Source organism: Trichosporon asahii (assembly GCF_000293215.1).
Source record: "Trichosporon asahii var. asahii CBS 2479 unplaced genomic scaffold scaffold00075, whole genome shotgun sequence".
Lineage (NCBI taxonomy): Eukaryota > Fungi > Basidiomycota > Tremellomycetes > Trichosporonales > Trichosporonaceae > Trichosporon > Trichosporon asahii.
In genome coordinates, this window is record NW_014040850.1 from 1062452 (window position 1) to 1083776 (window position 21325).

General features: G+C 59.8%; 10 protein-coding genes across 10 annotated transcripts; 2 read left to right on the forward strand and 8 right to left on the reverse strand.

Moving 5' to 3' along the window:
• Positions 1–40: 40 nt before the first annotated feature.
• On the reverse strand, positions 41–1280 carry A1Q1_05938 (uncharacterized protein; the record flags this gene model as incomplete). Its single annotated transcript, XM_014321147.1, has 2 exons — positions 41–1092; positions 1142–1280. The coding sequence occupies 2 exons, from the start codon at positions 1278–1280 to the stop codon at positions 41–43; spliced, it is 1191 nt and encodes a 396-aa protein (XP_014176622.1).
• Positions 1281–2189: 909 nt separating this feature from the next.
• A1Q1_05939 (uncharacterized protein) lies at positions 2190–3665 on the reverse strand (the record flags this gene model as incomplete). Its single annotated transcript, XM_014321148.1, has 6 exons — positions 2190–2237; positions 2291–2396; positions 2470–2615; positions 2668–2799; positions 3048–3227; positions 3279–3665. 6 exons carry the CDS (start codon positions 3663–3665, stop codon positions 2190–2192), a joined length of 999 nt encoding a protein of 332 aa, XP_014176623.1.
• A 393-nt stretch (positions 3666–4058) lies between these two features.
• A1Q1_05940 (uncharacterized protein) lies at positions 4059–5688 on the reverse strand (the record flags this gene model as incomplete). Its single annotated transcript, XM_014321149.1, has 8 exons — positions 4059–4131; positions 4187–4248; positions 4293–4379; positions 4435–4587; positions 4972–5046; positions 5092–5172; positions 5374–5442; positions 5506–5688. The coding sequence occupies 8 exons, from the start codon at positions 5686–5688 to the stop codon at positions 4059–4061; spliced, it is 783 nt and encodes a 260-aa protein (XP_014176624.1).
• A 326-nt stretch (positions 5689–6014) lies between these two features.
• Positions 6015–6571, reverse strand: A1Q1_05941 (uncharacterized protein; the record flags this gene model as incomplete). Its single annotated transcript, XM_014321150.1, has 4 exons — positions 6015–6083; positions 6145–6354; positions 6405–6482; positions 6551–6571. 4 exons carry the CDS (start codon positions 6569–6571, stop codon positions 6015–6017), a joined length of 378 nt encoding a protein of 125 aa, XP_014176625.1.
• Positions 6572–7603: 1032 nt separating this feature from the next.
• On the reverse strand, positions 7604–8422 carry A1Q1_05942 (tubulin beta chain; the record flags this gene model as incomplete). The annotated part of the gene is made up of 2 exons (XM_014321151.1): positions 7604–7775; positions 8025–8422. 2 exons carry the CDS (start codon positions 8420–8422, stop codon positions 7604–7606), a joined length of 570 nt encoding a protein of 189 aa, XP_014176626.1.
• A 68-nt stretch (positions 8423–8490) lies between these two features.
• Positions 8491–9579, reverse strand: A1Q1_05943 (tubulin beta chain; the record flags this gene model as incomplete). Its single annotated transcript, XM_014321152.1, has 7 exons — positions 8491–8813; positions 8901–9122; positions 9173–9217; positions 9318–9333; positions 9388–9431; positions 9497–9505; positions 9552–9579. The coding sequence occupies 7 exons, from the start codon at positions 9577–9579 to the stop codon at positions 8491–8493; spliced, it is 687 nt and encodes a 228-aa protein (XP_014176627.1).
• A 3726-nt stretch (positions 9580–13305) lies between these two features.
• On the forward strand, positions 13306–14943 carry A1Q1_05944 (uncharacterized protein; the record flags this gene model as incomplete). Its single annotated transcript, XM_014321153.1, has 2 exons — positions 13306–13427; positions 13581–14943. The coding sequence occupies 2 exons, from the start codon at positions 13306–13308 to the stop codon at positions 14941–14943; spliced, it is 1485 nt and encodes a 494-aa protein (XP_014176628.1).
• A 641-nt stretch (positions 14944–15584) lies between these two features.
• On the forward strand, positions 15585–17390 carry A1Q1_05945 (uncharacterized protein; the record flags this gene model as incomplete). The annotated part of the gene is made up of 3 exons (XM_014321154.1): positions 15585–15837; positions 16247–16430; positions 16481–17390. The coding sequence occupies 3 exons, from the start codon at positions 15585–15587 to the stop codon at positions 17388–17390; spliced, it is 1347 nt and encodes a 448-aa protein (XP_014176629.1).
• Positions 17391–17535: 145 nt separating this feature from the next.
• On the reverse strand, positions 17536–18729 carry A1Q1_05946 (uncharacterized protein; the record flags this gene model as incomplete). Its single annotated transcript, XM_014321155.1, has 3 exons — positions 17536–18029; positions 18238–18525; positions 18609–18729. 3 exons carry the CDS (start codon positions 18727–18729, stop codon positions 17536–17538), a joined length of 903 nt encoding a protein of 300 aa, XP_014176630.1.
• A 201-nt stretch (positions 18730–18930) lies between these two features.
• Positions 18931–20477, reverse strand: A1Q1_05947 (uncharacterized protein; the record flags this gene model as incomplete). Its single annotated transcript, XM_014321156.1, has 2 exons — positions 18931–19779; positions 19860–20477. The coding sequence occupies 2 exons, from the start codon at positions 20475–20477 to the stop codon at positions 18931–18933; spliced, it is 1467 nt and encodes a 488-aa protein (XP_014176631.1).
• Positions 20478–21325: the final 848 nt, after the last annotated feature.

Sequence of the window (21325 nt, forward strand, 5' to 3'; positions counted from 1 at the left end):
CTCCTCGATAATGACTTGGCTCTCCTCGCTTCGCTCGGAGCTATGCCATGGCCCTGGCGCGGTTCCACTCCTCCTCGGCCTGCTCCAGACTCCGCTCGAACCCCTCCATGATCCGCCTCATCTCCTCGCGGGCATCAGGCCGCTTGCCCGCCTCCTCGAGCGCCTCGAACCGCCTCACGCCCTCTGCGCACTCGTCCTCATGCTCTTGCGTCGCCTTGAACGAGCGCAGCCCCACACGCACGCCCTTTAACTGCCTCGCACTCGTCGACGCGATGCTCGACAGGGACAGGTTGGCGCTCTCCAGGATCGAGACTAACGACGCGCTGAGGGAGAGCGTGTGTGCGGCGAGCTCGGCCGTGTGCCGGGGCAGGAGGCCGCGGCGCTGCGCGTGGTGCGGCGTGTGCAGCGTGTGCGGCGTGTGCGGCGTCAATGGCGTGGTTGGGGATCGCGGCGTGGTAGGTGAGACAGGGGACGCGGGCGGCGTCTCGTCCTCCTCCTCTATTGTCCCGAAGCCGGAGATCGGGACGTCCGGCTCGCCCGTCCACCCGACTCGACTGCTTTCGCCCAGCCCAGCAAGTTCAGACAGCCGCAGGTCGAGGTCGAGTCCCTCGCCCCGCACCGTCTCGAATTCACGGAGGAGCACGGTCAGTTCTCGAATCCCGTCCTCGCGCGCGCGCTCGCTCTCGCCCAGTTTCCCCACTAGGCTCACGAGGCCCAGCTCGACGGCCTCGTCGCTCGCGCTTTGCAGTCGCGCAATGAGCGATTCTGTCGCTTCCAGTGTCGACTCAAAGTCTGTTAAGAATACGCGCTCGGGCTCGGGGGACGGCGAGCGCCGGCTGCTCAGCCCGTTCGCATACCCGTTTGAGAAGCTAGGTGTTCGGAGGGGACTTGGCGGCGCCCGCCGAGGAGAGGAGTGCGCAGAGTGCGAGTGTCCATTCGGTACTGGTACCGCGAGCGTGGGTGCTGTTGGGGAGGTCGGGGTCGTGGGCTCGAGTGCATCGAGACGTTCGGCCTCGTAGTCGAGAGTCGGGGCGTCGAGTTCCGCCGCGAGCGATCCGAGCCCGGGTTCTGGCGTCAGTTTACTCGCACCGCCTGGCACCACCGGTGACACCGGCTGCACTCTGTGCAAGGCGCAACTTACCTCGTCCCAGATCATCTGGCCCGTCTAGCAGCTCATCGGCTAGCGACACGCCGACGCCGCGGTCGTACTCGTACTCGTCGTCGTAGTCGTAACCGGGCCCGTCGAGGTCGAGCTCGTCCGCTAAACTTGCGAACGCCATTGTGTCTGCGACAGGTTCTGGTCAGGCGTGCGGAGCTCGCCGAGTGGGATACGTCAATTCGTGAAGCAATCGAGCGGTTGCTCGCCTGGACACCCAGGACGAGGCTGAGCTGAAGAGGCAGGCAGAGGCACTACCTCAGCACGGTCCGCGTGCTGCCGCTTGAGCGCTGGGCGGGCTGGGTCGAGCAGAGGCTGCGAGCTATGGTCTGCAGCTGCTCGAGCTGCTCGCGATTGAGGTGGAGGGGTGCGTCGGCACGCAAGTGTCGGTTCGGGCCGAGGGTCGCCGTCCGCTGTGTGTGCTGCTGTGTGTGTCTTGTACTCGGGGTCGTGTATCGGCGTGCAAATGTAGAGTCGGATTATGTCGTGCGGCGGCGTCCAAGTCTATAGTCTCTAAAAGGTCAAGAATGGGAGGATACGTTATAAACAATCGAGAAGGAAATCTAAAAGAGAACACGAAACTCAAATCGCGACGGCCAACGCTGAGCCAGGACCCCGGAAGCGTCAGAAGCCCCCGGACCCTCTTTCCAGTCGCGTCACACCCGCGGACAGTGGTAGGGTGAACTGCGCGTCGCGTGCCAGGGTCCCGCCAGAGCCGCCACCCAGGACCCGGAGGAACCGCACCAGTCGCACATCTCCGCCTCCACTCCCGAAACCATTCAGCAATTCACCACCGCCTTTGTGGTCGGAAGGTGTTGCATCGCAATCACGCACATCGTTATTCGTCCCGTCGACTAACCAACTACACTGAATGCGTCCTTTGGGCACGTACTGAAACCCATCTGCAGCTCGCGGGAAGCTGTCCTGCACAATGTCTCATCAATTCTACTGAACTTATGGAGACGCCCATGAGCACAAGAACCTTTACAGCGCACGATGGCACCCGTAACTGCCAACTCTAGCGTCATTCTCATCACCCGTCGTCCATGTCGTCCAGGTCGCTTTCACCGTCCCGAGAGTCCTTGACTATGTCAGCCTATTTCCTGACATTTAAGGAGGACTGGAGACACTCACATCGGCACGGATGACAGCGAGCGGGGTGTGGTAAGGGTATCCGGGCAGCTTCTTGTCGACGTCGATTGGGGTGATGAAGCCCTGCTCATCGTACACAGCGCGGAGCCTGTGGTTAGCTCTCTCTACTCCAGACAGCATGCGATAAATATCGCAGTCGGGGGTTCACTGGCAGCACGTACGCATCGACAGCGGCGCGCAATGCCGGCGACCTGGCGAGCATGGCCGCATCGGGCTCCTCGGGGAGGAAGAGTGCTTCCAAATCGAAATAGGTCTGGACCTGCTCATAAAGCAGGCGACCAGAGCCGGTGAAGCGCGGCTCGTTCGACTTGATCTCGGCCACTGTCGTCAACATTGACGGGTAATTACCGCTTACTGACCTTGAGCACGAGATCGCGGCCCTTGAGGATCTCGGTGCGATCTTCACCATCTTTCGGCAGCCAACGTCCTGCGGCGTGGTACTGCGCTTTGCGGATGGCGGAACCGGCGACCATGGCCTCGACCCCCTCCTTCTTTCAGGTCAGCACGTCGCCATCCTAGATCCTTGCATTGGTAACCTCAACGAAGGCCTCGTCGGCGGTCTTCTGGTCGCGTTGAAGCCAGTAGACGGCCTCGGGGTGGTTGTCGTACCCATGAGGGGGAAAGGAGGCGTGACGCGGCCATCATCAGATCGACGGTCCATGTGCAGGCGATGAAGCGGTGCGCAATGTTACTCGCTGCCGTCGTACCCTGTCCCGTCTCTGATGCGCTGGTGCATGACGGAGAGCGCATCCATTCGCTCGTTCAGGTGACCTAGGGTGTTCCCCAGGCTAAAGCGAAGCAGGGCGCCGAGGGCCGATGCCTCATCCGAACAGAGTGACAAGCGATCCTGCACCGGCACACGCTCGGCCGGCGTCATGATATCGATGTACACGAGTTGGCTGATGGAGTGCTCGTCGTACTTATCACCCATGAGCTGGGGTAAGCGTATTCTCAGTTTATGCTCACTTACACTCTGGAACTTCTCCAAAGTTGCACCGACCTTCTTGCACCCCTCGACGAAACCTTTCCACGACCCGTCAACAGGCACCGAGCGCGAGGCGATCTGCTCCAGCACCGCGCTGCGCTGGTGAGTATACCTCGGCGTGAACACGCACCTGATCTCGACGTCCGACGGCGCCTTGTCCATGTTCGGGACCAACTGCTCGATCTTGGCTGCGTCCTTCTCAACAAGGAGGAGAGCAGTGCGGAAAGGGTTCAGCATGCCAGTCTTGCGCGTCATGTCATCGGGATGGCGAGCGAGGACTGCGAAATGGCCTGCGTCCAGCCCGGTCAAGCTCAGCAGGCGGGCACCGGCTCCACTCGCAGTCGGCGTCGACGGTGAGGTTTGGGAGCTCATGTCGGACCGAGCACGGACGGGGAGGATATGAGCGAAAGGGAGATGGAAGGAAGGAGCAAGGAGAGCGAGTATCGAGTGTTAAAGTCCTTTGAGACTCAGCGGCCGGGCCAGGGGTATGAGACGCCGATCACGATGATCGCCTCTCTAGGTTGACGTGGACTGACGATCGCTGACGATGGTGTCGCAGCTCTGTGAGTGCGGTAACCAGTTGACAGATGGACTCGGGCTTCAACGTGCGTTCGCTGTGACATGCTATCTCGCCCTCCGTCCGCTGTGACATGCTATCTCGCCCTGCCACCAAGGGCTAACTGGCATTGCAGCTGTATCACAACATGCATGCTGGATGCTCTGCTGACTCTGCCCACAAGCAAACGCTGACCCTAGCGCCCAGGGCTAGTCGGATAGTCGAATGGGCATTGGGCCGCTTCGAGCTGTCACTCCCTCTGTGTCCGGCCGGCCGTTCCTGCTAAACTGGAGTCAGTTAGGAATCAATGAGGCATGGAGAACTCACTACTACGTACTTTCGCGGCCCCGGTGCTGCACGACCCCCGTTCGACTGAGGGTTTGGTCGCCTCCTACGTCTCTGGCCGGACATCAGTTGACTGTTACATGCACTGGAAAACTCACCTCCGACTTCTGAGTTGCGACTCTGGCGTCGGCGGCATGCTCGGTCTTCTTCGCCCCGCCCTCTGCCAAGTTGCTATCGTGGCGGGACTGCGTGTCAGCTGGAATGCGCGGTCGTCCACTGTAGCTGGAGCGTCGGACTTACTGCTTCACTGCCGTCTCCGCCGCCTTCGGCAGGTTCGGTCTCCTCGCGCCCGTATGGCCCGTACCCTGGCGGCCAGAACCGGCCCGGGGTGTACTGCCACGCCTCGTTCTCCTCGTTCCAGTGTTTGAGTCTGGCGGCTTCCTTTCGGGCGAGCTAGGGCGGTCTCTTGCCGGCGAGTATGAGCTTCTCGTCTTCCTCGTTGGGAGGGAGCGGCATGGTGGGTGTTTGTGTGAATGTGTCGAAGGCGAGTAAGGGATGAGTGGGGAGACGGAAGGAAGAGGTGAAGTGGTGCGCAGACGGAATCAGAGAAGCAATGGTTGCGACGATCGCCACTCTGAGTGTGACGAAGGCGGTTGACTAGACCGGTCGGTGCTGCGCCACTGCAATCAAGCGTAACCCTCATGCGGCATAGTCATCTCGCTGCATGCGCTGCAGAATTGAGGGCCGATCTCAGACTTTCCTATGATGCATGCGTTGCTCTCGTCTTCTATGTGCACATATGTGGCCCTAGGTTCTCCGATTAATCGTTCAGGCAACTTCAGCCCTGTCGTCCTTAAGCTTCTCGGGGCTCTCGACCGCGGCCGACTTGTTCTCAGCAACATCAGCGTCGATCTGGGTGCCCTGGAGTTAGGTCGTAGGATTCTTTTTGTAACCTACCGATGCCGCTGAACTTTCAGCAGCCTTAGAACCCTTAGCCCCATCCTCGGGCTCGCCTTGAGCACCGCCAGAACTCTTCTCCTGTCCTATCAGTGGGAGCCGATCGCCAGTAAACTCACCTCTACAGCTGTGCTGGCCGGCATGTGCTCGCTGGTCTTCAGCTTCAGCTTCAGCTTCAGCTTTTCCGCCTCCTTCTTCTTCTCCATCTCTTCCTCCTCGTCATCCTGAATGTAAGCTACAACGTAGTGGGCGTATCTCAGCTTCACCTCTCCGCAAACTCACTTCGGAATCGCTGAAGGCGAAATAGCTACCGTCGGGGAGCTGTATATGGACAAAGACAGGCTCGGGAATCTGAGGTCAGCTAGTACACGGATATGACAGCTTCGGCTGCCCAGCTTGAGACGGAACGCTCACCTCATCAAGGCTGCGAGGAGCGTTGGGATTACGCTGAGGTGGCTCGGGGATGTCGGGGTACAGCTTGCGGATGGCGGCACTGACGGCGGCGTCGGCGGCGGGATCGTCGTCTGGTGCGGCGGCGCTGGCGACCACGATAGCGCGCAGCGCTTCGAACATGCTGGGGTTGCCAGCGAACGACATGGTGCCGTTAATGGGATCAGCAAAGATGAAGACGAACAAGAAAGGGGGATGGCGTAGAAGGGGAGTTTTGTTGGACGTGAGTCTGGACTGCGGGAACGGAATCAGAGGACAATCGATGCGATGATCGCCACTCTTGATGTGCCAAAGGAGCTTGACGAGACCGCAGTGTCGGTGGGTGCTGCATTGGGTTCACGACAGTCAGCAGCCAGCACTTGTCTCATTGGATCATTGGGGAGCTTAGATGCATGTCTGACTGGGGCCTGGTCGTTGGTTGTCCATGTGCACCTGATCTCATGACCATCGGTCCTGTCCTCTACGTAGGAAAGCTAACGTGCGGGGTCTAGGCCGGGACTGCTCTCCTCGGGATCGAGCTCGGCAATGGTGACTTGGCTGTTCTGAATCAGTGTAGATTTGGGCGCACTGGAGTCAGGTTGACAGGTACTTCTCACAACCTACCGACGCCGTGGCAGCCGCCATGACCTGTTCTTTACCTTGGTCCTTGACCTCGCTTTGGACAGAGGCACCCAACACTGCCTGGAAGGTCAATTTCTCGCCTGCGTCGATAAAATTCACCTGTCCTCCTGCACGATTGTGGCTCTCTGCCCTGCAGTCTCTGGACTCGCCCTTGGACCTGGCATCCTTGTCTTCTATGATGGTCTCAGGGTTCTGGCATCAGCTATATGGGCGAACAAAACACAGCTGTACAGCACACTCACCTCGCTGTCGCTCCTGCGAGTCTCGGATAGCACGCTATTGTTGGCTGGCAGGATGTGCAGCGGAGTAATCTCCGGGATCTGGGGTCAGCTACCTCTACGTGGGTATGAGAGCTGAACGCCGTCCAGCGTGAGTGGCCAACACTCACTAAATCGCGCGGGATGCGCATCAAGTTACGGGGCGGCTTGGGCCGGGGCCAGGCTGCATGTGTGAGGTGGCATGATGTGGGAGTACTTCGACAATGGCTCGTTTCGCGACGGCCTCCTTGGACGTAACCGCGTTGAGCTGGCAAGCTGTACCTCTACGGCGGAGGCGACGGAGGCGGTGGGATCGTTCGTGGGAATGGAGAGGCGGTTGGAGACGGCGGAAGTGAGGGCACGAGGACGCTGGGGTCAGATGGACTGGACGATTTTGTGTCGTTCTTGATGGTGAGGGTGGAGAAGCGAGGAGGAAAGGGAGGAGTGAAAGGGAGAAGGTATGAGTGTTGGGAGTGAGCAAGTGACAGATGGAGAGCATCATCCTTCGACGTGGAGAGTTGGATGGGGCGGCTGGCGCAAACGGAACCAGGCGTCATTCCGGATCGCCACTTGTTGCGCCCTTCTGCCACTGGGGCGCGTTGCCTTTGGATTGCACATCGGCTCACTTCACCAGAGCCCACGCATGCATTCGACTTAGTTGCTGTCAACGCAGTACAAAGGTACGCGAGGAGCCCGTACTCCTTTACGATAGCAGTGCTCATGATGAATGACCTTCTCAGCGGTTCGTTAGGGATGTGGCGGGACAGGACTTGGCAGGGCTCCCCAACATCTCGACGAAACACCTTTGCTGACCCGGGCTGCACTAATATTACACTTTTATGCATTTACTAACTATATTGAAATAACGCAGCACGCCGTCTCATCACGAGACACCGGGTGACTATAACCCGAGCGAGGCGGTTTAAAACACAGAAAGGAGGGGGAGGTAAATATTGCGGGTGGGGTGCCACTTGTGGGTGACGGGGAGATGGGGGGTCCAGATGGTTGTGGGGATCGATGGTCGGGGGTCAATGCAGGGGGTATTCGGGAAGCAGAGCCACTGTCTGTGCCGCACTGCGGGGGGTGAGGGCGAGCGCGGCTGGCGAGGGCGACGGCAGGGCTGCCGCCGGGTCGCCGTCGACAGTCTACGGCATCGGGGGCGCACACCTGGTTCAGCTGGTCGCTTACTCGGCGTACTCCTCCGCGAACTCCTCGGTGACCTCCTCAACCTCGTCCTCGTACTCTTCGTCGAGCTGCGCGGACTCGTACTGGTCGTACTCCTCGCAGAGGTCGGCCAGGTTGGACTCGGCCTCGGTGAACTCCATCTCGTCCATTCCCTCGCCTGTTTCGTCAGCTCTGACTTCAAAAATGCGCTCAACGAAGCGCCGTTGTAGCTACCTGTGTACCAATGAGTGTAGGCCTTGCGCTTACTGCGATTTCGTTAGCTATCCATGAAGAAGAAGTGTTTTGAGAAGAAGAAGAAGTGGATGAATGGTTGAAGGTGGAGGGTGGCACTTGATTTCGGTGGGAAAAAAAGGGGAGTGCCACATTTGCCCTGCCGATCCTCATGCAAGACAGGCGGTGTTTCAGATGGAAAATACTCACAAGAGCTGGCGGAACTGAACGTGCGAGCGCTTGAAGACCTCGGAGATAGCGGTGGTGTTGGCGACGAGGGTGGCGGACGCGGTCTGGCCGACGGGAGGGACGGTGCAGAGGGTAGTGAGGGCGCCGTTGGGGATCCAGGGGACGAAGTGGTCCGAGTTCTTGTTCTGGAAGTCGTAGATCGAGGACTCAATGTCGCGCATGGAGAGCTTGCCGCGGTAGGCGACCGAGACGGTGAGGTACTTGCCCATGGCGGGGTCGATGGCGGCAAGGAGCGAGCGGCGCTGGAAGAGGGCCGAGGTGAGGTCCGAGACGTTGGACGCGGTGTAGGCGCGGTTGCTGGTCGCGACGAGGGGGGCGTAACCGGCGGTGAAGAAGTGGAGACGCGGGAAGGGGACCATGTTGACCGCGAGCTTGCGGAGGTCCGAGTTGAGCACACCGGGGAAACGAAGGGTGGCTGCTGTCAGCTTCAGTATGCCTTGGAAAGCTTACAGGTGAATCCGGTCATGACCTTGGCGACGAGCTGGTTGAGGTCAGAGTACTCGGGGGCCTTGAGCTTGAGGTCGTTGACGCAGATGTTGTAGAGAGCCTCGTTGTCGATGCAGCAGGTGATATCCGAGTTCTCAACGAGGATGTGCGTGGAGAGGACAGCGTTGTAGGGCTCAACGACGGTCTCAGAGACCTTGGGCGAGGGGAAAACCGAGAAGGTAGCGAGCATACGGTCGGGGTACTCCTCGCGGATCTTGCTCAAGAGGAGGGCACCGAGACCGGAACCGGTACCGCCACCGAGAGCTGAGAGTTAGCGCAGGCCGACAAAACGCAACTCACAGTGGAGGAGCTGGAAGCCCTGGAACGAGTCGGTGTTCTCGACCTGCTGACGGAGGACGTCAAGGATGGGGTCGATAAGCTCGGCACCCTCAGTGTAGTAACCCATAGCCCAGTTGTTGGCGGCACCGTTCTGGCCGTGAACAAAGGTGTCGGGGCGGAAGAGGTTGGCGAGCGGGCCCTGGCGGACGAGGTCGACAACACCAGGCTCCAGGTCGACCTGGACCGAGCGGGGGACGAACTTGCGGTTGCTAGCCTCGCTGAAGTAGACATCGACTGGTCGTCAGCTGCTGACCAATACATCCCGTCCCATAGCTGCAACTCACCCTTGTCAAGCTGCTGGTCATCGTTGCCGACGTACTTGCCCTCGCCTGTCACCGTCAGTTCTGTGCTACCTGCTTCAACTGTTCGGGCCGTCCCCTGCGTTCGTCGAGGGTTCTCGCTGTGCCCCGGCGGTCAAGGCTCACTCACCGTTGAGGCCGTGCTCCTGTGGAATCGTCAGCTACATTCCTGCTTGGACAACGGCCAGCTGTGTGCTCACCTGGAGGATGTTCTCCCAGAAGGCGGTACCGATCTGGTTACCGGCTGATAAGTCAGTGACTGAGGTCTTTGTCTTGATGTGCGTGCGATCCGCCGCGGCTGAAGCTTACCCTGTCCGACTGTCTATGTCAGCTATCATCTCACTATGCCCAGGAAGCAGCTTACCGGAGACGTTGATGATTTCTCTGCCCATGGTGAGTGTAGTGTGCGGGGTGGCGGGGAGGATGGATGGAAGAAGTGGTAGGAGAGGGGTTGGAAGAAAGAAATGGGTGGGGGTGGTGTTGTTGCTACTACTGCGTTCGTCGCACTGCGTACGGAGCACGATCCGAGCCAGGCTCAAGCGCGCGCAAGGCGCTCGCTGATGCCTCCACGCGTTGTGTTCCGTTCTGTCCGGCAGTTAGGGCCTAGCGGAACCAGATTCGACGCGCCTCGTCGCGTCCTTTACACGTGGTCTTTTGCGCTCTGCGTAGAATTCAGTTCGTGTTGACATCATGCCGATGAGCCTGAATGCGCGATTTTTTTGCGGCACCTTACAAAAGTGGACTGTGCGTCCATCTCCATGCTTCCCATCGAGGTTCTCTGGTGCTCGAGGAATGGCTCACGACTGAACCTCGGTCGAGAGCATATTGATTCCAGCTGTAAAGCATGCAGACATGCTTAAACAACAAGCCTCTGGATCTTTGTGGCATCGCCAGCCGATAGGACTGGGGTTAAGCCCTCAGCCCTTAGTCATCGAATCTCGACATTGCGAGGTGTGGGCGGCTGTGCAAAGGGTGTGAGCGTCTCGGTGCGAGCGGGCTTTGCTTCTGAGAGAGGGGCGGAGTAGCCGGGTCGCCGGGCGCAGTGCATCGCACCAGCTTGTCGAGGTTGGGACATCGCATGCGTTTGGATAATTGTTTTCAAGCATCCGTCAGACAGAGCGAGCAAAATGAGGTGCTTGGAAAGTATCCATGGTTCGGCAAGATATATCTAAAATTGTCGGCCCCTTGGCCGATGCTCTAGCAGTTGAGATAAGCGGTGGGGAAGGGAATGGTGCCGTAGATGGACTTATCGACGCTGACCGCAAGCTCGCAGCCGATGCCTGCGAGGAGGCAGATAGTAGCATCTGGCGACCCCGACTCTCAGCACTGAGCATGCACGCGAGTGGCCCACCGCTCGCTTACACTGGAGTCTGCAGGCGACCTAACGCAATCTCACTCCGTGATGAGCTTGAACCGACCCATCCCTGATAATTCACTGAAGCTTTTCCTCATCTCACTTCACAGCTGTGCTCGCCGAGAGAAAGTGGGCTGGTGCTCGTTCCTCGATCCCTCAGTTCTGTCTCTGCGCCACAGTTGATTACCAGGGCGCCTGGACTCTTGTTCCATTCAAACGACCGCCGCCGAGGTGGCCGCTGTATCCTGGGGCGTGGCAACTGGGCGGCCGCAGAGTACAAGTGCAAGGTTTCGCGAGGGCTGAACCTTTGCGTGCACTCTTCGGGGTTGCATGCCCACCGCCCAGAGTCGGAGTGCAGCGTACAAGCGAGGAGCGACGGGGCAGTTTGTCGTTTTCCCGATGCATACAGGGACGGCAGAGGTACAGGGAGGGCGACAAAGGGACCGGGGGACCGGGGGTACGTCACCGCCCGTGTTTCTCGTGCGTCGCAATCTACAGTCCGGCGTAGCTCGATTACGGCACTACTGTAACTTGCACACACGACCGTGAATACAAGGTTCGCTAGTGTGCTCGAGTTTCGGGTCGGCCCAAAGGTGCCAAGATCTGCTGATCTGCGCTGCTCTTTGTTGTGTGCCGTGGCAATGCCACGGCTTCCAACGACATACAGCTCTTATACGAAAGTGTTCGGGGTACATGGGAGATGATCGTCGCTGCATGTGAAGCGTACCGTAAGCAACGTCACTAGGCACACTGCCAGGGAGCAAGGATGTGGGGTAGAGCAAAGCGGCGATTGGTGCATTGTGTGTAATGGAGGGGGTGTGAGAAGTTCACTGATAGTCGAGTCGGTCGATCGCATCGTACAGTGAGCAATCATGCAGGCATCGCGTCGGTCGGTGTTCGGGTCGTCCCAGACAACGGCACACGGCACGGTCCCTCCGATTCCCGGTTCCCACACCGCTCAAATATCTGCCAGAATGGTTGGCCGTGTTACGACGGGCGTGAGTCACTGCCAAGCTCCCTGGCGGAAGTAGCAGTAAGCTGGGGCCCGCATAGTGCGCAGCTCATTAGTAAGGTTTGTCAGGCTCCTGTCGATTCGACGATTTGTCCACTGGAGTGGGAATATTGGAGCGAGGTACATCCCGAGGCTGCCAGGATTTCGGACAGGCACTTGGACTTTTCGTCGGACTCTGAGCTTGGCCGAGGGCAAAGAGCGTATATGCGGCTCGGCGTAGGCATGCTGAGCAGTGCTCGCTCGGCACAAGGTCGTGCAGAGTAGGATGAACAAGAAAGTAGTGAAATCGCCCTCGTCGCCATATCGGGGCAACAGGACAGGGCCCACTCCCGTCACGATCGTTACGATACGGTGTTCACCGCCTTTTTCGCCGTTGCCCCTGTCGTGATCGATCAACTTTTCGGTCGTTTAGGATCCGAGCAGCGACATCCCTGCCTTTTCGCCTTTTGACGACATCCCTGCGATATCTCATTGTCAGCCATGCCTGGAGCGGCGGCACGCAGCGCGGCAATGTGCGGCAGTTCGGCAAGGAGCATGCCCCACACGTCTGGCCATGGCTGGCGCGGTTTGGGACGCCTCGCGTTATCGCGCCAGATGCTAGTGACAGGGCGAAAGCTGAGCACCGCCTGCGCTCGCCTGCCCATAAACGCATGTCGGGCTGAATGTATCAATTGAAGCAACGCCAAGAAACGACTAGCGGGGGGATGATGCACCGTGCGTCGAGGTGACTTGCTCGATACAATCAGACGAGACCTGGAATCGTCCGGCCTGTCTGTATGACTGCCAGGGTGAGATCGAGATACGCAGGTCTCGCGCGCAGCATTCAAACAGCGTATCGGCGCAAGGTCTGCACGCCTCAAACAGAAGACAATGTGTGAGCTGCAGAACTTTGGGTATGCCTCCCACAGCCAAGAGCGACAGCTAATGCTTGGCGTGCACGGCGCTGCTTGCGAGCCGAGTGTGCTTCAGCAAGGATGTGCACGAGAGCAAGAGAGCGGTTCCGGTCGGCAAGAGTGCGTGAGATGGGATGAGCGCCAGACGCCTGAAACTGGTCAAACTGGGCTCTCGGTGTCCCTCGCGTCCCTCAGGCCAGTTTTAGTCCCTGGACGTGTCGACGTCGGTCATTAAGCAGGAATCATCGCGACCTTGGCGACCCCGCCCGCCCGAACGTCGCCTCTCGACCGCCGCCTGCCCGTCGCCCGCCCGTCCCTGGGCCCTTGACTGCGCGCGGCGCTCAAACTGCCGTCTTTCCCCTTAACTCCCCTCCTGCATATCCTGCATAGCCTGCCTGTGTCTCGATGTCTCTTTCTCTCGCGTCGTGCCCAGCCAGAGAGAGCCTATATCGCTGTTCCTCACCCAGAGCCAGGCTGCCCTCCTCACCCAAACCCAAAGCATGCATACCTGCTCTTCCTGCCTTTGCCCTAACCCTCGCTTCCCAATTCCCCAGCCGCCGCAAGCCTCGTACGCCCGCCCGACTCTCCGCGGCCTCGCTCGCTGGAATACATCATCTCCTGCATCAGCACTCTCAGCACTCCGTACACTCTCTCACTCTCTCTCTTTGTTGTCCGTGACACCTAGACCTCTTCGCTTTCGCATTCCTTGTGGACTCGCCCTCGACGTCGACTTCGACGACGACCTCGACCCGTTCACGCTACCTTTACCCAGTCTGCTGACTGCCTCCACTTTCGTTCCTTGATTTCAAACTATCCCGATCGACTATTTCCGCCAGTCGGCTGTTTCCCGCGAGCTAACATGCGATCTACCATTGCGCTCGCTGCTGCGCTCGCGATGCCCATGATGGGCAGCGCCGTCGAGCTCAGCGACGACATGCTCAACAAGGTCTACGACCTCATGGGCTCCATGACCAAGCACACGTATGTATCAAGCGTAAACAAAGCTCTTGGCGCTTCCGGCGCCGATCCTTTGTCATCGACTACTTCCCAAAGTGAGCTCGCATCAAAGACGATGCGCGCTAGCTTAGGCTCTGACGTCGATTCTGTGGGGCTGCGTAGCTGACAATGTCACAGTTGGGAGAACGGCTCTCAGTCCGAGGCTGTTGTCGAGTGGAAGCACCCTCAATACTCTGTCTACCACCAGGGTGCGCTCCCGATCCCCGACGGTATCACGAAGGACGACGTCCCGGAAATTGTCCAGATCGCCAACTGGGCGCTCGCGCAGACTCCGAAGCCGTACACGCAGCAGAAGGACGCCGCTGCCCGTGCCGCGCAGAGCCAGGCTGCCACGAGCACCCAGGAGAACCAGGAGGGTGACAACCAGCAGCAGAAGCGCCAAGCCCAGACCTCGAGCGGATCTGCCGCTCAGACCTCTGCGCCCTCGACGACTCACTCCAGCGCTGCGCACCCTTCCCCCACGCCCAAGTGGCCCAGCTACCAGACCGTCCCCGCCAAGAACAACACCCAGCTTCCTGACGGTACCCCTATTGTCGACGATGCCGCGGCCGGTGACCCCGCCGCACTTGGCATGTCTGTCGTCCTTGCTGGCAAGGCGACTGGCGACGCCACGGTGAACAACACCAAGTACTCGGATGCCGCCCAGCGCCAGGTCGACTACCTCCTTTACCACGTCCCGCGTGCCCCGAACGGAGCCATCTCGCACCGTCGCGATGAGGTCCAGCTCTGGGCTGACAACGTCTACATGGTTCCTCCCTTCTTCGCTTACTACGGTGTTCAGACTGGCAACAAGACCCTTGTCGAGGAGTCGTACAACCAGATCAAGGCCTACCGCGACGCTCTCCGCCACCCGGACAACAACCTGTGGCAGCACATCATCTACAACGAGAAGATTGACGAGGGACTTTGGGGTACCGGCAACGCCTGGGCCGCTGCTGGTATCGTGCGTGTGATTGCTACGATCCAGCAGTCGCAGTTGAAGGATGAGATGAAGGATAAGATCAACGACCTGAAGAGCTGGGCCGACGAGATCATGAAGGCGACCAAGGACAACATGACTGGCAACCACATGATCCGCAACTACGTCAACAACGAGTCATCGTTTGAGGACTCGTGTGCCACCACTCTCATCGCTGCTACCGGTCTTCGCATGTCGACTCTCAACCTGACCGACGACTACGTCCCGACGTCGCTGCAGATGCTTGCCGCCGCGTCGAAGAACGTCAACGAGACCGGCTACCTCACGCACGTCACGAACCCCATGCTGTTCAAGGTTGAGGGCAGCTCTTCCCCCGAGGGCCAGACCTTCATCATCCTTGCGTACTCTGCGTACAAGGACTGGATTGCGCAGGGCAAGAAGGGCGTCGACAAGAAGCACAAGGACCACCCGCTCGACGACGACTCTTCCGCCCTCGCGACCAAGGCCGGTGTCGTCAGCACCCTCGCTGCCGTGGCGCTGTCGCTCTGGGCCGTGCTCTAAGCGCATAGAAGGCTGTTGCGTTCGAAGATGTCCGGACGCACGCCTGTCTCCTACTTCGATAGATATCAAACACCCCATCCTCATTACGAACAGTGGCTCTATCCTACTCATTCATCAACATCTAGGCGGCTGCGCCCGTCCTCACTACAGTTCATAGGTACCATACAATTCGCTGCGCGGCTGCCCCGGCGAACATAGATAATGCATTTGGAAGTTTACGTCTTGGCAGCTGGGACAATGCCATGCTGGGTGGCTTGGGTATGCATGTGGCCGCCAGGTCGCCAGGGTGCGAGTGATCGTCGCCCGAAATTTGGCTGGGCCGACTGGCAGGGCCTGCGTACGAAGTCCAGGCGGCCGGCGATTTCGCATGGCGATGACGTACTTGTCAGACCAGCGCCAACGGGCCTCCCTGCAACCATCCAGTTCCTCCGTTGCCTACGACCGAGTCTTCTCTCCACTCCTTCATCCATCAAACACACATCCACACTTACGCTTTCTCAAGGACAAGCATAGATAGCGCCCCATCTAACTCGAGAGCGCCAACCACCAACAACATCCCACTCCTTTCGTCTACTTCTTAGGACAGAAATCAACAGACCCGCGAACGTTCCTTCCCGTCCATCCACCCAACTATCACCGAGATGAAAACCGTCACCGTCTACGGCGCGACGTCCTACACTGGCAGCACGCATCTGCTGCCGTACCTCGACACAAACTATGCTGGACAGGTACACCTGATCATTGCGGGCCGCAACCGCTCAAAGCTCGATGCTCTCAACGCCTCCCTCTCCGCCATCAACGAGAAGCACCGCTCCGTCGCGGCGCTGAGCCTTGACGACCCCGCCGCCGTCAAGGCGCTCGTCGACAAGAGCGACGTTGTTATTAACCTTGCTGGTGAGTTGCTCCTTTTCCCGCTCCGTGTGTGCTGCGTCCAACCGGAGTTGTGGGGACTTCTTCGTGCGCCTTCTGTGCGCCCCATTGCGCCCCTCTGAAGTGCGCCCCTCTGCGTCTGTGGCGCCACAGTCCCCGCTCTCGCTGGCTCAACATGCCCATTTCGATGTCTTCTTTCTGGAGGCTCAAAAGTGATGCACACTGGGTTGATCGCGGGTGACGATTAAGCGGGCAGGAAGTGAAAGAGGCTAGTCTCATAGCGGCTTCCTAGTCCGCCCAATGCCGCGTGACCGACGGGCACGGGTAGATTGCCGCTTCTCCATCATGGGCTCTGACCTGTCATCCGTCCTTCACCGCAGACACGCGAGCGTGCATCTGTTAAAATACTGGAGCTACGTAGCTGACAACACAGGACCGTACGGATTATACAATGCCCTCGAGCTTATTGGTGCTTGCGCCAAGGCGGGCAAGCACTACCTCGACTTGAACGGAGATGTTGGCATGCTCGCGGCGGATGTCGTGCCTCGCTGGGACTTTGCCGCGAGCCAGACCGGCTCAGTCATCGTGCCGATGTGTGGCTTCGAGAGCGCTCCTGGGTAGGTATCACCTTCAAGCTTTTTCGTAGCGACGCTTGAGCTGACCCCAGTGACTTGATCGTGTACGAGGCTCTGCGGACGCTGCAGAACCACGTCGGCCGCAATGTCGGTATCGCGCACAGCACGACGTTCTACGACATTGTCGGCTCCGTTTCGGGCGGCACGATGGCCTCCGTCGAGGCTGGAATCCAGAGCGGCTCGGCTGCCGATGGTGCGCAGGAGGCCGCTCTCCTCGGCCAGGCGTCGCAGGTGCCCTCGCCCAAGGTGAAGCTCGTCTACGAGCCGCCCGTCCGCGTCGCCGGAGCACCCAAGTATGGCGCCTTCTTCATCCAGTACCTCCCCAACCGTGCCGTGCTCCGGCGGTCATGGCACCTCCTGCGCCTCCCGCCCTCGACGGTGAGCCACAAGTCGAACGGGCAGTTCTCGAACGACTCGGAGCCCCTGCCAGCGGACAAGGTGACGTTCGAGGAGGCGATGAGCGGCATGGGTGCGCGCAAGGTGACCTCGTGGATCGGCGCGTTCCTGACCTCGCTCGTCGTCATCGTCTTCGGCGCGCTCTACGTGAGCGCGGCGTGGTTCCGCCGCCTCGTCTCCCCTTGGGTGCCCAAGCCGGGCCAGGGCCCCACTCTCGAGGAGTGCGCCAAGGGCAGCACGCACCTCATCAACGTCTCTGTCGGCCACGACGGAACGGCCATCAAGACAGAGTACGTCGGCAAGGGCGACCCCGGATACAGCCACACGGCGATGTTGCTCGCCGAGAGCGCGCTGTCCCTCGCCCTCCCCGCGCCCAAGGGCACGAAGCTCCCGCCCCTCGCTGATGTTGGCGGCGTCCTCACCCCTGCCACCGCCTTTGGCGGTGTGGTCATTGAGCGCCTCCGCCTCGCCGGCGTCGCGGACATCAATGGCCAGATCGTCCAGCCTCTCCAGGGCACCCACGCCGAGGGAAAGAAGGACCTGTAGGCTGCGCCATCAGGTCGGAATGTCGGTTTAATGTTGGTCCCCTCTAGTCCTATGCATCGTGTATCAGTTTGCAGTTTGCGTCCCGCTTCGCATCGGCCAGGGTAATGATTACATTATGGTACACGTCTAACAGGAAAAAGCTGCTCTACTCGTCCACGGCCATCTTCTCGTCCACCTCGTCGTCGTCCTCCTCGTCCTCCCTCGGCTCCGGCTCGGATTCGGCAGCGAGGCTCCGTCTGCTCCGCGTCGTGAGACCCGTCGGCGTGCTCGGCGCATTCTTCCCCGAGAGGGGCACCTTGGGACTGGTCGGCTTCACCCTCTGGCTCTCCTTTTCCTTCTCCTTCTCGGCGTCCTTCTCCTTCTCCTCGTCTCCCGGCTTCGGCATCGCGTGCCGGGCATGCGTGTTCGAGGGCTTCTTCATGATCGCGTTGGGAAAGGCCGGGTTTGTGCTCGACGTCAGGGGCGGAAGCTCACCGTGGCCCTTGTTCACTGGCCCTTTTTCCTTCGGCTCGCCGTCCTCATCCTCTGAGTCTTCCTCCTCCTCCTCGGACGACTCGGCACCGGAGCCGGGCGCCTCGGACATCTTCTTCTTCTTCAGCTCGAGCGCCTCGGACATGCTCATCGGCTGAGGGATGACGTCTGATTGTTAGCTACACCTCAGCTGTGGAGCAGCTCGCGACTGCTGGTCGGGAAACCAAGAAACAGAGGGAGACACGCAGGCTCAGTGAGAAGATTGGTCGACATTTGGCCCCACCAGAGAGGCGGGGGGCCAGTCTGAGCGATTCTGATACTATAGCTTACATCCTTGCCCGCGTGTCCTCGGTCTCAGCCATGGAACCGTACTCACCACTGAGGAAGCCAAACTCGTCGCTGCGCGCAACGACGTTGGCCATGTCGCGGTAGTTTACTATACGCCGCTTCTCGAGACGCGCCTTCGTGTATCCCTCCTCCATGAAGTGCTTGATGAAGTACTCTGTCGCGACGCCGACGAGGAACACGGCCTCGGTCGTCATCATGTCCAGGTCCTTGTCGGCCTTGACAATCTTCTTCAGGCGCGCCATCGGGAAGATGGTCGTTCCGGGTTGCTTCTCGGCGAGAGACTGGCGCGACTTGATCACGCGCTTCTTCTTGGGCGCTGGGTGTCAGCTAGGTTCGATGTCGGCAAGCTGCATTCCCTCAGGAGGGAAGGCGGGTGGTTGCCGGCTTGAGAAGACGTACCTTCACCCTCGCCGCCGGCTGCGGGCTCAACGCCCTCGGCACCCTCGCCGTCGGAGTGGTGCGACTCCTCCTCGTGCCGCTGCTCCGCGTGCTCCGGAGGCTGCTCGTATTCGACCTCCATGGTGGATGTGTGGGTTGAGCGAGACGCGCCCTTGTTCGTCGCCAAACAGGACGCGCGCGTGAGGCGCGGAACCAAATTGGATATCTCTCCTGAACCGCGACGTCATGACCTCAGCTGGTTGTGGCACCGATCCTCCTCTTCCATTCCAACGTCCGAGAGACCCAAAATGCATAGTGATACAGTTGCAGTAAGCGGTGTAAGCTAGGGGAAGATATCTCCCGCGGCGTTGAAGCTCTCAAACTCCTTCCCGGCCACAATCCAGCCCTTGAACGGCGCCTCGCCCTCTGTCGTGCCGAACTTCTCGCCATTGCGGAGGAGCTTCTCCCAGCTTTCCGGCACTCCGGGAGCGATCTCTCCGCGCAGCTGAGCCTTGCGGACGCGATACGCCTCGTCCTTCAGATCGTAGTACGTCTTGGCAGCTGCTCTCTCGCTCTCCTCAGGAGAGATCTTTCCGAGTAACGACAGGTACGCCTGCAGCAGCTCGTACTTGCACAGCCGGGAGCGCATTTTGGGCTTGACGAGGGTCGTGCCGGGCGTCTTCCACGCCGAGCTCTGCACACAACCATCCACGAGCACCTCGTTCTTTCCCAGCGAAGGAACAGCGGAGAGACAGATCGGGCTGGTAGCGATAGTCTTGCCCTCTCCCTCGACGACTGATTTGGAGAGCTCAAAATCCTCGTTCGTCAGATGGACCTGAGGCTGATGTGTGCTGTCAAGGCGGCCAGAGAGAGCACGCTCTGCTTCGCGCACGATGCTGGGGCCATATGATGCCGCATCTGTGCCTTCTGGCGGCTCGACGCCTCCCACCACGATGTGGTCGAGATGTATCGGCGCAAAGAGGTTCGACAGTAGCCCGCCCTGCAAGCCGAGAGCGTTCCAGAGCGCAATCTTGTCCGAGCAGCTGAAGCTCACGCTAGCTTGCGAGTCGGCGCGTCCAGGTTTCGTCCGGATAGCGCCGTATGTCTCGTACCCCTTGCGACCGCGGACAGCACCTTCGCCCGTCCGCGTCAGCTCCGGGGCGGCCGCGAAAGCATCACGCATGGCGCTGTCCTGATGAAGCGCTGTGTGCAGTGTTGAGGCGTCGCCGCACTGTTGTCAGCTAATACACACCCCCATAGAACAGCACGTACCGGAAGAGCTGAAACGTATAGCCAGACTTCCACTCCTGGGGCTAAGGAGAATCGAGAACCATCCCAGACAAGGAAGGTGGAGGTGCCGTCATATGCGGACTCGGCTTCAGATAGCAACCAGCGCATGAATCCGCGGCGCGCAAGTACCTCTGCATGACTGTCGTGTAGCGTGTCGCCTAGGGGAGGCAGACGGGCAGCGGGAAGACACTTCACACCTGTTCCGAGGGCTATCGGCGTCACCTTCCTTTCCTTGCTGAGCGAAATCGAGGCGAGAATCGTCCATTCGGTGACGCCGTTGTCGCGCACGCGCGGCTTGCCGTGCGCCGGTAAGCTTGCGTAAAGCTGATGGGTGCTCTGCACTACCCCATCAATCTCTGCCTGAGATACCGGGCGTTTGACGTTATCGTGCTCAGTATCGGAATCGCCCAAGTCCGGCTCAACCATATTGCGGGTGGACGCCCAGGCGATGACGTACGGCGAGACCAGCCCTGCTATGAGACAATAGCCAGCGTCGAACCCGAACAAGGACAAGAAGAAGAACCCGGGAAACGTATAGCAGAGGAGGCGGTTGCTGAGCTCCAGTCGTCGTGCGTTGGGTGCGTTGGGTATGTTCGGCATGCTCTGTGTCGGCGGAGAGAGGGAGGTGACAACCTCCACCTTCTGGTGATCGATCGAAATGTCGAAAACAATGACGTGGGTGTGATATCGCCGCGGTATAAAAAGCTCAGGCTGGCCCAGCCCAGTCGCCACTGTTATCGACGGGACCAAAATCGCTGTTTGCTCTATTGCTCGCGCGCACACATTGGCTTGTTACGACAGCTGGATCGGACACCGACGACAACAAGGATCTGGCATCTGGCGCATCCAGCAGCAGAGACAGCATCATGTCCGCGCGCGCTTCGCCCGCCGGGTCGCCCGCGCCGCGCCCGCCCCCCATCAACCTCGAGGGCATCTACGCCAATATCCCGATCCTCATCAACCGCGTGCGCAATGGGCAGCTCAACGCGAACCAGATTCCGCCAGTGAGTTCATGGTGATGGTTGCAGGCTCAGATGCTGTCATCACTTTGTTACAGATCACCCTCACCCCATCTGTAGCGGCTGCTCAGCATCATCCGGTCCGAAGAGCTAACGCCCAGCTGCGTAACCTACTCGCGAACCATGCGAAGGACATCATCGTCTTCCACGCGCGCTTGGGCAAGCCGAATCCGCTGCTGAGCCTCCCGGACGTGCTGAATCCGACCAAGAAGGTCGGCAACAACGAGGCGATCACGACCGAGGCCCTCTTCCTCCAGTCGGTCGCGGCGGGCATGAACCAGGCGAAGAACATCCGCGCCGACCCCGCCTTCGTGACGGCCATGGCAGCGAAGCAAGCAGCGCTGAGGAATCAGCAGGTGCGCCCTCCTGCGCCGGCAGCTCAGCCTGCCGCACCCGCTGCTCAGCAACAACAGGCCGCCGCTGCGCAAG